Source organism: Calonectris borealis, chromosome 25 (genome assembly GCF_964195595.1).
Source record: "Calonectris borealis chromosome 25, bCalBor7.hap1.2, whole genome shotgun sequence".
Lineage (NCBI taxonomy): Eukaryota > Metazoa > Chordata > Aves > Procellariiformes > Procellariidae > Calonectris > Calonectris borealis.
Window position 1 is genome coordinate 6525419 of NC_134336.1, and position 13645 is coordinate 6539063.

At 41.5% G+C, this 13645-nt stretch overlaps 1 protein-coding gene and 1 non-coding gene across 33 annotated transcripts in view; both read right to left on the reverse strand.

Moving 5' to 3' along the window:
- The window catches only part of PUM1 (pumilio RNA binding family member 1), a 77287-nt gene that overhangs the window by 29392 nt on the left and 34250 nt on the right, over positions 1 to 13645 (reverse strand). For 24 of the 32 annotated variants that reach the window (XR_012677251.1, XR_012677250.1, XR_012677252.1 and 21 more), the window contains 4 exons: positions 12413 to 12579; positions 11158 to 11428; positions 5128 to 5221; positions 3686 to 3802 (listed from right to left, as the gene is read on the reverse strand). Coding sequence is in view for 28 of the 32 variants with exons in the window: in XM_075173700.1 (XP_075029801.1) it covers positions 3686 to 3802; positions 5128 to 5221; positions 11158 to 11428; positions 12413 to 12579 (649 nt within the window). In the remaining 4 variants the exon portion in view is untranslated. The remainder of the gene's footprint in view (positions 1 to 3685; positions 3803 to 5127; positions 5222 to 11157; positions 11429 to 12412; positions 12580 to 13645) is intronic. The other 8 variants (XM_075173704.1, XM_075173690.1, XM_075173682.1 and 5 more) reach the window with 2 other exon arrangements.
- Positions 88 to 171, reverse strand: LOC142093059 (small nucleolar RNA SNORD103/SNORD85). Its single transcript, XR_012677288.1, has one exon. It is a non-coding gene; the product is annotated as a small nucleolar RNA SNORD103/SNORD85 (small nucleolar RNA).

Sequence of the window (13645 nt, forward strand, 5' to 3'; positions counted from 1 at the left end):
CAGATCTGCAAAAGCCTTAGGTGTTTAAAAGAAGAAGAGACACAGTCTTTGAAGTTTGCAGGCAGCTGGGCTTAAAAGAGCTGCAAGTCTGGCTCAGCTCATTTGAGCACATGGTGAGGCTCATTATTGAACAGTGTTCTCAGTGAGGGCAAGTGTGTCATCACTGCCAGACTTACAAAAACACGCAGAGCGTTTCTTTACTTCAGGAGATATTGCACCTGCTTTTACACCTATTAAAGATACACATACACCAGAAAATAAAAGCCATTCTAGTGCCCTTGAAATTAAATATTCCCACTACTATGTCTCACACGTTGGCCACAGACTCCCACAAATACTCCTTTCAAGAAACATTAGCAAAATCATCTGTAAGTGTGTTCATAACAAAATTTTTGCTTTTAACCTCAGCCTTCACACTCAAATCTCTGTAAGCAGAAGCCATACCTGCTCTCTGCAGGAACAGCCAGCCCCCTCTTGCCCAGGATAAGGACTTAGTGACCACCAGCTTAAAGAGCCTCAAGAATCTCACGTCTGAAAATGCAAGGCTGCAAATAGCAACTTTATCAAATACTATCGACTTGTGAGCTGATCACTTCACAATTACCAGTACGGCAACTGCAGATATCTATGAAGTAGTGTCTTTTTAGGGACGGGGGTGAGGAACAGCTGAACTCAAACGGCTCTGGTGCAGCCCCGCGCAAACCCTGCCGCACAGCGCCAGGGGCCAGCACAGATCCAAAGGAGGAGAGGCACCCTTGCACGACACCGTGCCCGAGGCAGCTGGGCAAGAGCCTGCTGCACGTGCTCCCCCAAACCCCGGTCCTCGGCGGTATGCGCACGCATCCATACCTGCCTCCAGCTCTGAGCTGGCTCTGCATGGGACACAGGTCAGCACCAAGTGAATGAGGCTTCTAAGAAACCCAAGCTTGAGAAGCACAGTGCAGACACAGCCAAACCAACTCTACCTTCAGTCTAGGAGCACTGCGTTTTTCCTGTATGCAGATTATTCCAGCATCCACTTCTCTACAAAGAACAGAAACACTTTTCTACCTGTAACACACCACCTCAGAGGGAATCAACGTTTCCCAACTTGTCTTACAAAAGGCAAGATTTCTTTTTTTTGAGTGACATCTTTCTCAAATGATAGAAGGCAATTTCACAACACTTTTTAAAGACAGCAGTATCTTCCCCATAGTTTAAACTCACAAGTGATTTTTTCTTGAGTCTAGGAAGCCCTTCCCTCTGCATTCAAATTTGTTCTTTAAAATGCTACTATTGTTGGGAAAAAGAGGGTATTATCACAGGGCTGACAGTCTTACAATCATGAAAAAGCTGCCATAACAGCAGAATCTTAATTGACAGAATTATCTCCGCCATAAAACACACAAAAGCTTCCCCTCCACTCTAAGAGTGGCTGTGAGCAATAAACTACCAACAACTCTAAACTCATTTCTTCCATCTCATAAACTTCTCCAAGTCCTCCCAATTTAACACTCCCATACGCATCAGGGAGGCCTTCTGACTTTATACATGACTCTAAACCTCTCAATTGCCCCACGCCCCTTCAGTGCTGCACTCAGTCATTACAGAGAAAAGGCTTTCAAAACTGCTCGAGTCTAAACAGAAAAGATGCTTTTCCTAAAACAAACATCAACAAGGAGAGAAGTTTGTTATATTGCCTCTTCTAGCTGTTAGGGACCAAAGCCCAACGAGATGGATGAAGTAACTTGTATTTCTCAGTGGTGTAAGTAGATTATAGCACATTACACATTCTTTTGTTTTGCTTTCAAGAGTTATAAAGTTTAAAAATTATTCAAGTAGAGATCCTGATGCCAAGTTTTGGGATGCTTTAGGTATCCTGGGGTATGTTATTTCCTAGTTCAAATTTATAAGGCCCCAATCAGATATTCAGGCAGCTCCAGCTCCAATACTGCTGAGAAAAAGGAAAAAAAAAAAGTTGTCACAAACACACTTGCTGTTTCCTAGAAATCTGGCACCAGTTACATGTGGTCTTTCTATGAAATCAAGACGCTGACCTCCTGCTCCACTGAACTTCAGTGTGTTACCGAAGAATGAGCACCAGCTTTAGAAGCACTGAGGTGACGCAAAAAGGCCAACCAGAATCTTCTTTTTATAGTATTCGCTTACAAAGCACCTCTTCTGACTGTAACTGGAATTGCTAGAGCTTTAGCACCTCTTCCCCGCTAAGTCCTGACTGAAGCTTCCTACTTGTATTTGCCACCAACAGTTCAGATCATTCATTCACTGCCACACATTCATCATCACATGATAGTTTATCGACTCCTGGACTATTAGAAATATCCTTGTACTCTAGCTCTTGGCTTTCTTCCATTTAATCACAGCATCATTTGTTTGCCAACAACATGTTGTTACCTAAACTTAATCTCACATTGTTATTATGCAATCAGCATACAAAATTCACAGCAGCCAAAAAGTCCAAAGCCCACATCTTCAAATTATAATCTTGATTCTTTATGTACTTCTATATGATCCATTAAAAATGCCATCCAACTGAGTTACAGTTGCTGAAATCCCATTTCAGAGCTTGACCTGATACTGGCCTCAAAGCTTAAAAGCTAAGCAGCGGTTACGTAAGAGCTGTTAAACACGCCGAAAACTCACGTACCAAACCACAACGCTGTTTGGCAGAGCGCTATATTCACGTACAACCAACGTTCAATGGTTTTGATTTGATACAAGCTACCCCACAGTGGAAGAGATTCGCAGCGAGTATACCAGTTGTAAATGGAGCGTGGCAACAGCGTACAGGCTCCACTAAAAATCACCACTACTCTGAACTAAGCAGTTTTTATTTAAAACGTAGAAGGCTTCCTTTCCCAGTGGCTCACGGAAAGAAAAGCATGATTATAAAAAATGTTTTTCTGAAAGCGCATTCTTCCTTTGTCCTCAATGCTTAGGCAAGAACTTTATGGCATACGCAGCAAAAGTTCAACGTACGATGTGTTCTTCACACTGCCTGATAAGCTGTTTTACCGAGCTGTCATCTCAAGATACAACAATTTTGGCTATGACAGTTGGCAAGAATTTGGAAACTGATACACGAACGTTTGGGAGAAAGATCTTGCACAAAGACAAGAGCCACCATCTTTGCTTGCCATCTGGAAAACTGCATATTCATAGTATAAGCCTCACAGCAGATATGGGATGTTTTTACCTAGAGAACCTAAAAAGCATAAATTCTTAACAGACTTCAGCAAAACGGAAAGATAACATTTGCAGGATGCACTACAGTAAATCAAGCTAAACAGCAATGAGATACAACTTTCCTGGCAGGAAAACACATCCTCCATCTTTCTAGCATTTAATAAGTGTATTTTCAAAGGTATCTCTCACTACTGTCAGTTACCAAAAAACCCCAAACATGTAGCAACATTTATGTCTGCAAGTGTTTCATTTCAGATTTGCTCTGGTTGTTTATCCTCAACAGAAAGAGAGCCCATAGCAAGTGTTGAACAAGAATTATCACATTTAATCTACAGAAAATAGGCTTTCCAAGACAAATTCTGTTTCAACTCACTGATATACAATTATCTCTCCACAGAAATTACAAGGTACTAATATTCAATTTCCACAATCACAGACTGAAGAGCGGTTTTGGTACTGAAAATGGTCGCGAATACACAGACAACTGGAATCAACTCACCTAATGTCGCAGCTGCTGCAAGTCCGGCTGCGTACGGATCTGTTCCCGGTGGAGCGGCACTGATGATGTACGGATTGGGGACAAAGGCAGCAGGAGCTAAACCTGCTGAAAACATACCTGTCAGTAAAAACAAACTTAACTAGAACTGAAGCCCTACCAAAATACCTCTGGCTACCTGGCTGGCAAACACAAAAGCTCAGGTTGCTTTAGTATTTTCAAGCTTTTTACAGGTTGTTTTCTATAGGGAGTGAGCAACCACTGCATTTCCCAGAGTCTTAATAGAACAATCTACAGAGGGTATAATTTACATGGAAGAAATCTAATTCCAAGGATGCAATGCCCCATAAGGAAAGCTGAAGTGGTAGAATACTCTATATACAATACCCATACTTGCTCAGGTATCTCTGCAGTGCAGACACACCCTTACTGTTTAGGTTATTATTAACACCAACTAAATATTAACATTATCTAATTGCTTGTTACTAGTCTGTATTTTCTATAGCAAGTTGATCAAGAACTCATTTACCCTACTTTCTGAGTTCCATGCCCACTACACAACACCAGTACTTCAATTAATTAGTTTGGAAGGAGCTCAGGAGCGTGCAGGGCACTATCACTGCCATGTAGGCATTACCTTCCTCTGCAAGGAAACAGTTTAATCATTAGAGAAATTACCGGTGGGCGGGAGGGGGGCGTGGAGGGGAGGTGAAGGTGAACGCGAGTAAGTTAAAAAGCTAAATAATTTTAATTCAGGTCTATCCCTGAACTCCAATAAGCATACAAGTACACTGCACAGAGCTGGGAGAGTCCCAACACACTTGTATTGGGCTTTCAGGCAAGAACAACCACCACTTAAATTGCTTATTGTGCTAAAAACATTTAACCCTAAGATAGTTTAACTCCAATTATCCATGAGTAGCCCTTCTATAGTCCTCCTGTTTCGCTACGCACAGGATTAAGTGCTTTCTTTGCAGTTAATCTATACTGTTTCAGTAATATAAATCATGTGTTGGCATAAATTACATCTTTAAGTTAAAGTCAAACCCCAGGCAGCGGAACCACAGGAAGCACATTCAGATGTATATTGAATTGTGCATTTTTCCCTCGCTTCACTGTGCCACTCACCCCAATTCATGCCTCACTCAGAGCAAGCAAGTACTTCAAAACGCTCTCATTACTGAGCAGCTCTCAGCAAGGGTAAGAGTGTCATTCCTGCCAGACATGAATGCTCTAGAGCTTTTAAAGCGTGCAAGAGATACCTCCAGAATTTTTCAAGTAAATCTTCAAACAATATACTTCTGCTTGCCTGTCGATTACCAGTTGCAAAAACATATTTAGGATTCTCTACAACTTACCAATCCTTTTTCCCTACTATTTTCCCAAGATATTCTGAGGACTAACAGAAGTCCAGTAAAATGTAATGTATTAAATGCAAGACTTACCTATGTGAGGCTGATGGGCAGCTGCCAACGCGTACTGCTGCTGCTGCGCTGCTGTTAGTTGTTGAACAGCAAGTGCATTCGGTCTTTGGAACAACTAAAGGGACAAAAGCACAAATATGGTCCTTTACTCATGCACAAAAAGCATCCTCTTATTTCCTTTTAAAGCAATTCCCTTACACTAGATTTATTTTCACAACTACAGACACTCCTCTCTAAAGGGAAACATTTCAAAAGGAACTGAAAAAAACCAAACCCCTTCGAAATCAATTGCCCATGATAATCCACCTGAAAAAAAAAAAAAATGTATTTCTGAAGTACAGCTAAACCACAGCCAGGGTTTTCTCTGCTGTCCTCTGCACAATGCCTGAAAGCCATTTTTTTCCCCCAACTCCTCCTCAAACACACAGCCCCGAGCCGCAGCCTGTGGATCACTAGTAGCTGCCATGAGCACTTCCAGACCTTGAACACCACTGAGGACAGCGAAACCGCAGTTACACCAGTGGACAACCCGTGCGACTCTCCCAGCTGGTCTGAAGTGGCAAGCGGGACGGCAGGCGGACTGCAGAGCGAGGTGTGGGAGAGATGATACACTTGAGATGGCTTCTGAGCCAGCTGAAGAGCCGTCAGATGGGATGCCAGCCTCGGGAGCTCACGAACCCCTGGACAAAATGCCTCCTTTACCTGCCAGCCTTCCATCTCCAGCATCTCCTACGTGAATCCAGGCAAGGAGTGTAAATTCTTCTTTGACCACAGACAGAAACCAGACCTGGGACTTCTTGGTTAAGTCATCAAAAGTATATACAAGTTTGCCAGCTTATAGCTTACTACAATCTTAGGGAGCAATGGGCAGTGTTATTGAGAACAGTCGTTCTCAATAAGAAAAAAAGCGAGGATTACATTAGCCTTTAAAGAAAAAGTATTTTTGCTTAGGGTTTCTTTTTTTTCATTCATCCAAGTCCTTACACTAAGCTTACTCCCCAGCTTCCTTTGCCAGAGTAGATGCCTCTACCTAAGTGAAACACTCCCTGAACCAATCCATTAGCAGACCATCGCTCAGCTCTAATTAAAACATTTAAGAATATACAAGCTGAATAGCCACTCTGAAACTATCCAGAGGCAATGTTCATCCCCACTTACTTCCAAAAGTGATCATTTCTGAGGTGTGAACGACTTCACAAACCGCTGTGATAAATGTTTTCTCTCTCCACTCACTTGGAAAAAAATAGGCCTAAATGCTATACAATTTTCACACCTATTATCTCTGCCCTCCTTTCAGACAAGACAAGTGAGCTACTTCAGCTGTCAGAAGCAGCAATAATTCTGCCCAAATTTTTGGAAGAAACGTACGACCTTCAAGAAGCAGCACGGAATCATTTAGAAAATTAGGTTTGTTTTTTTTTTTAATAGCCAAAAATTGGAGTTGGTTGTCCTGAGAGCAGGACGAGCAACTGCGCTGTTTAGGCAGAAAATCTGAAAGATAGATAGGTGATAGTCTACCTCTATTCTCTTCTCTTCTTACAAGTTCAGAAGGAGAAAAAAAAACATGTAAGGGATTAGTATCAGATTTAAGATGTGGAAATTGAGTACTTAGGGGATCCAGAATTGATCTTCCATGTGCCAAAAACCTAGTTACAACTGTTTTCCCCAAAGATTGCTCACCCCTTAAGATGTCGGGGGCCCCTCCATATATCTAAGGGGTATCGTAAAGCTGCTTATGGAGAAACATATCAAATTCACAGTTACTTTATTACCTCCCTGGGCCTAACACCAGGAGGGCCATAACATACTCCTAGCAGTCTTTATGCAAAACACACCTTTTTTTTTTTTCTTTCCTCTTTTTTTAAAGACGTCATTCAACAATACTTGATGCTTACACAAAATTGAGGGCTTAAAAGGGGTGTAATCTTTGCTAATATACCATCTGTCATTAGTAGCTGGATCAAATGTTCTACTGACATCTTTCAGTTTAAAAAAGCAAGGACATCATGGACAATATGATGACCTACAGAAAATGCAATGAGGGATACTGGCTCTGTAGGAGTCTCCAGCAACGTCTCGTTCACTGATCAGCATCAGCAGGTATGGAAAAAAACCTGCTTCACTGCTGAGTAGAGATACATCTAGAACACACATCCTTGGTTTTGTGGTCTACTTTTGTATTAAGTTCAGCAATCCAATATTTTAGCTTTCCTTCAGCTGCAAACACTTCACCAAAATCTTTAAATTTCATATTGTTTTGCATCCCTGGGATCCATTTTTCCAGTCTGCTAATGTGTATTCTGCCAAGGTGAACAGCGAAGGAAAAGGCTAGATTATTAGTTGCCTGTCTTAAGGGCAAAAAAGCACTTATCTTCTCGGAAGATACTTTTTCTTTTGCTCAGTTTACATGTGTGATGACTTCCACACCTCCCAAATGCATCTCAATGATCCATTTTTAAATTAGAAGTACTAGCAGAAAAAGAATACACAGCTACTCAAAGCATGAATATTTCACCTGCTGCTGTTGTATTTTTTTTGTTGTCTGCTTGCTCTCTCCCCCTCTTGTGAGCACAGCTGATGACTGCTAAATTTGACTTCCAGACATTCAAGTACCCACACCAGCTTTGTGTGGGTACTTTTGCTGAAATCAAGCCACAGTATCCACAATGCTCTGCAAATGGCTGCTGTCAGCAGCTGTTAAGAGTTTACTTAAAGACTCAAAGAGGGAGATTGAAAGATGCTCCTTTACCTGAAATTACTGGTATTACAGAAGGGAGGAATAAGGAACAGAGTGGCTGGGCAGAGCCCTTTCATCTGCTCAAGAAAGTCACCGAGAGTATGTCTGCATCCTCAAGTCAAAGAAACCTAAAGACTTAGCTCCAACTTAGTGATGTTTTCTTCCTCAGACAATATTCTTGAGCGTCTTTAAAACCACACGCAAACGTTCTGCATTCACACTGCTGCAAGCATGAGGAAGGGCTGGATTCCCTCCACCTGCAGCAGACCTCCTCTCAAATCTTTATGGAGTTTCCCTTCCAAAGGAAGGTCAGATCAATGTTGGTATCTAAGCCATGCACTCGGGCAGTGACTCAAGTCAGTGACCTCTCCCTCTGCCCGCTTTAAATTGCGGTTTCTGCAAGCCTGCAAACCCAGACTCCCGACTCGGCTTACGCAGAAGAAACTCAGTGTGAACAGCTAAAACTTTTTGCAGCTGCAGATTTCATACTGCCTGTAGCATACACAAGGAAGCAGAGCCAACAGAAACGATCACAGTTTCAGGCTTTACTTAGCCAGATAAGCCCCTACACCAATGAGCTCTGGGAATCAACTCTACGTATTTCGGAAGGGTTATTAAAGCCTCAATGCACCGCCCCCACTTGCTGACAGCAAAGACCTATATTCCAAAAAACAAAGAGCAAAAAGTAAAAACTCCAAAACCAGCTTTTCGTCATCTCATTTGAAAACCAACTGGATATGATACTAAGGTTAAACTACATATCGGTATTAAATTGTGATCTCCAGTATCTGGAAAAAGGAAAAGAAACCTCTTCTAACAGGAGTATTAACTGGAATTTACAAAGTGAGGCTGAAGTTATGAAAATGTACGCACGGAGCATTTTAGCCTAGTAGAAATCACATTCAGAGTGAAAACCTACAAACTACTGACACAATTTCGGAGGAGGTAAGATCACCCGACATTTCAAAAAGCGAGGCTATTTTCCTCTCTCACACGTGTACATAAATGAAGTATCATTTACAACACGTGGGGGAGTTCATCGAAGGAATTCCAAGAAACCAGAACATCGCAGTCTGTATTATACAATTATGGGAACATTGTACGATTAGATTTCTGTAAGCTAGTTTCTTCTGCAATATAAACATCTGATATCTCTAATCAGATTACACGTGGTTAAGACCTTCCCTTCCTAATATTGCTTTTAGCTGTACTTGCTTGTAATCCCTTCAAAGTATATGAAGCTTCCCAACGGACCGAGAAAGACACTGTTACAGATGAGATCCTTTTGTTCAGGACATATTTCCTTCTGACAACTGAATGGAAGAGACTATACTGCCAAAAGACAGATTTCTTTCATACAGGCTATAACTGGCAGACAGCGAATACCAAGAAACACTGGCTGCTGGATATCATATATTAAAAAAAACGGGCACAACTCCGAGACAAGATACATTGCATTTACACAAATGTGCACTAAGAGGTCACACTTGGCAGAAGAGTGAATCCTTATCCTTAATACAGCACTTATGCTTACAAAAGCCTGTCGTTTGCGTTTACTGTAGGTGTAAGCAGCTATTGCAACAAAGCTGAAACTAAAATAACAGTTCTTATTAAACAGCCTGGCCTGCTTACTCTCAGCATGACCTGGGTGGGAGCGAAGCATGCCAGAGCGAGCGGGTGGGCAGGCAGCTGCGCGCACAGCGCCAGGACCTCCCGCTCCCCACCAGAGTTCAGAGAGTCGAGAGAGAGCTGCAGCCTCGCAGGCAACCCAGCAGAAAGTTTTAAGCGTGATTACATGGAGATGACATCAGCTCTACGTGGATATTACCCATCCCCTTCATACAAAGAAGAAAAACCCAGGCTTGTCTACAGGGCCGTCCAGAGCCAGAGCCAGAACGTGTACTGCCATCACTTCTGAAACCAGCACACTTTCCAGGTCGGCCGTACTTCAAGAGTTTTTATTTCCACTAGCTAGGAGGAAGACGTGCCAAATTTTAAATCCTATTTTTAAAGGCCCGAAGAAATAAATGAAAACTACTTGAACTTGTAAATGAGCCTTAATTTAAATACAATACACTAACAGACAAAATACAAATTACAGGCTCCACATTCCTGCAGTTATTTTCCCATATCTAAACGTTCTTTAAAAAGCAGTTCAATTATTTAGCTCTAACATACTGTTTTAAAAAAATACACACGTTTCATTGTTGAAAGTAATTCTTGCATTCAAGGTCCTACACCAGAGTAAGACAAAGACTTGAAACTAGCTTTTTTTTTTCTTCCTCTTTTTGAACTATACAGCAGCTATTTAGTTTAATCATTAAAAAATTTTCCATCATTAACCTCCCAAACATGCTATATAATAAAACAACCAATTAAGCTACAACACAGATATTTACATTGCTTTTAAGACTATGATAACTCTCTGAAGGTGGGCCTTTAGCACAAACTTGGCAACGGCCTTTCCTCAATGCAGACTGCCAGCAGGCTTTTTTGCTAAAAAAGATCAGATATTTCAGGAAACCCAGGGCTAGTTACATACTCTTGCAATCAGCTAGAACAAAGGATTTTATTCTTCTTTGAGGGATATCATAGTTACAAAAGGAAGGCAATAAAAGTTTACAATCGTTACCCAAACTAGCAGGAACAGGAGTGGATTACGAGTCGATCGTTGGATCGAGGCCCAGCATTCAAGAGAAGCCAACAGCAAAGCAAGGACTTGCGTTACTTGTCCGGGATGAGAAGCTTGGGCCGCTTGCGTGGGAGAAAGGTCAAACAAACCCGCTGGGCTGAGATAAAGTTTTGTAGTACTGGACTCTGACCTCAGGTTTTAAACCATGCTCAGGTAGGAGCAAGCCAGTTTGAACTCATTATTCCTTCAATCTGCTCGGGTCGGTACTGCAGAGATCCCAAAGCAGGGCTGCAACACCGAGGCTGAGCGGTCGTTTGACCTTTAAGGGCTCGAGGGTGGGTTGTTTTTTTTTTGTTTAGCAGTTTTTACCAATTTAAAGCTCTTCTCCGATGCAAACTTACTCAAGCTAAAAATGATTAATACGCAGAAACGTGCTGTTGATAACTCCTGTTTGTTACAGGTCCTTAAGACTGCTGTTCAGATGGCCTTGTTAAGTAGATCTCCTGCATCGAGCTCCCGAGGAGGGCACGTGCAGCACTCTACTGGCATAGAGATGATGAAACCATTCCAAGTCTTCCTCCGTCCCTCTCCCCAAGACAAGAGCCTGAGCTCATGCTAACCCCATGATGACTCTCCTGGAGGAACTGGAGCAGCAGGACAGGACCAACGGCCAACACTTTACCTGCTGTTGGGAATTGTAATCAAAGAGCCCCACGGTGGCTGCGGCCGAGTCCACAGGTACTTGGGTGCCAGAATAATCAAACTGAAGAGGCTCCATGCCAACGTGCTCCATGGGATCCAGAGGGACACTCTGGGACTCGATGTTGGAGAAATCTTCCACCGGCTTGGCGCCATTAGTACTCGCCAGCTGGGCTAAGCCCTCTGATCCATTCTGATTTGGACCCAGAAGATCTACTTCACTAGCAGAGTTCTGGCAATTACCAGGTGTACGGCTACACAGAAAGAAAAGATACTCGTCACTAAGCACGTCCATTTAATGCTATGTCACACAGCATTGATTAACAGCAACAGACACTAGTACTCACCAGAACGGCTTGTAGATGTTGTGATAAAGGGGAAAAAAAATAAAAGGAGGGTCTGAAATAGTTCCCTAAATGAATTCTACAAAACAACTTATGTATTTGGAAAAAAAAAACAAAAAAAAACAAAAAACCACACCACCTAACAAAAAACCCACCCACAAAACCCCCAGTTCCCCTGCCTCAAAGACCTGTTACAGTACAAGTGTAAAAAAATTCAGTGTCTTTTTTCTCCTCAATTGAGAGAGTCAGTCATAACAAGACAGGATTTCAGAAATGCCAAAGTTATTTTTTTCATAAAGCTATTAGATAACTATTAACCATGTAACGCTCTGGCACTGTATCTCACTTGAAACCTTTCTAAAGTAGCTGCCGTGGTTTCCCAATTACCTAACATAAGCACTGGACTCAAGTAGGAAATGGTTCATCTCCGTGCAAGGGCCAGCAGTATGCGCCTCACAGCACATTTGTTTTGCTTTTACAGTTTTCCTACATGTCAACACAAGGCACAGCAAGCAGGTAAGCTAGCAAGAAATACAAATGCATTGATTACATCAATAGCCACCATTTCAGAAGGCTTTAACCTCTTGAGAGCTACAACAACAAGTCCAAAACCCCAACTATAATTTGGACTAGTATATAAGCAGAGTCAACATCTTCAGTAGATATTTCCATAGGAATCCCACACAGAGTAATTAAAAACAGGTGTGAAAATAAAACAAGATTAAATAACATTTTTTGTTATCCTCCACCTTCTCACAGTGCTTCCCTGCGCACATTATAACATCCTTCTGACACTGTTTCAATGAGTCAAAGGCTTTTTCACCACAGCATGGAAAATCTTTCAAAAAATGCTAAGTGTGACACTGATTAATTATTAACTAATGGTACACATACCTGAAGTCTTTGACATCTGCGTCGATTCCATTCTGCACAGGCAAACCATTTGTTTTATCCATCACATCCCCCTCCTCCTTCAGATCTCCTAATTTATCGCCATCAAATGTGCCCTTATTTTTCTTATCCCCTTTGTCATTCTCATCATTCTCTGCATCCCTTGGCCCCTAGGCAAAAGAGACATTATTTTAATAAGCTTAGTTTTCAGTTCAATTTTACTTTTATTCCGAGATGGTAATAAATCAAAGAAACACGTCACAATAAAGTAAGTCACTTGCAAACATTAGTTCTTACAAATAAAAATGTAAAAAAGCAAAATAGTCAATCATAATCGAAGAAATAAGGGAATTAGTTCTTACTCTTCCAAGAGAAATTTTATCTATCTATTCAGTTTCTTCCATTTAGTAATTCAGGGTCTGCTTCTATAGGCTCTAAAAATCCCACCCCAAAAGAATTTTAAACAATACTTATCCAAATCCTCTTTCTAGATGAGACTTGGCCACTTCAAAATTAACTCAGGAACTTTGAAAAACGACAGTGTGTACCGAAGGAGCATAAACTGAATTAGCGCCTCTCCAAGTGTCACTGTGTCCGTGTCAAAGATGCAATAATTGACTGGATAAGTGCAAGTATTTGAGCAGAACAGGATCACCTCGTTTTTGGGGGGCATTACTGTGATTTGCACAGTGAATTCCAAGGTACGGCTCATTTAAGAGCACTCAAGTCAATCACTAGCTCAACCACTGGTTCATATAATCCTTAAGCACATTTTTGAGGGGGGAGGGAAGAAAAAAAAAAAAAAGGATTTCTGTTGTGTTTGTTGTGTTGAGCATTTTATGAGTGGTATTACATCTGCAGCATTTCTGCCCTTAATGTCTGCATTTTATTTCACTTGGGAGAAGAATAAAGGGTGATTATGCCAGGGGTAGAGTTTTGAACAACAAAAGGGAGAGGAAAAACAACATAATTTATGATAAAAAACAGCAAGGGGCATATAAACATATTTATCAGAGACAGCTTTGGTGCTGTCACACGGACAGACATTCAAACCCTGTTTTCCACTTCGTTTGAGGGAAAAGTACTATGTACATAACAGGGCATTTGAACCCTGTATCAACTAAATCTTTTTTCCATTCTCTCTAATTGGACGGGGGGGATTCCCCCCCCCTATTTAGAAAAAAAAAGATTGTTTTAGAAGTGATCATCTTCTGGTGCTGCTTCTTAAAGAAAATA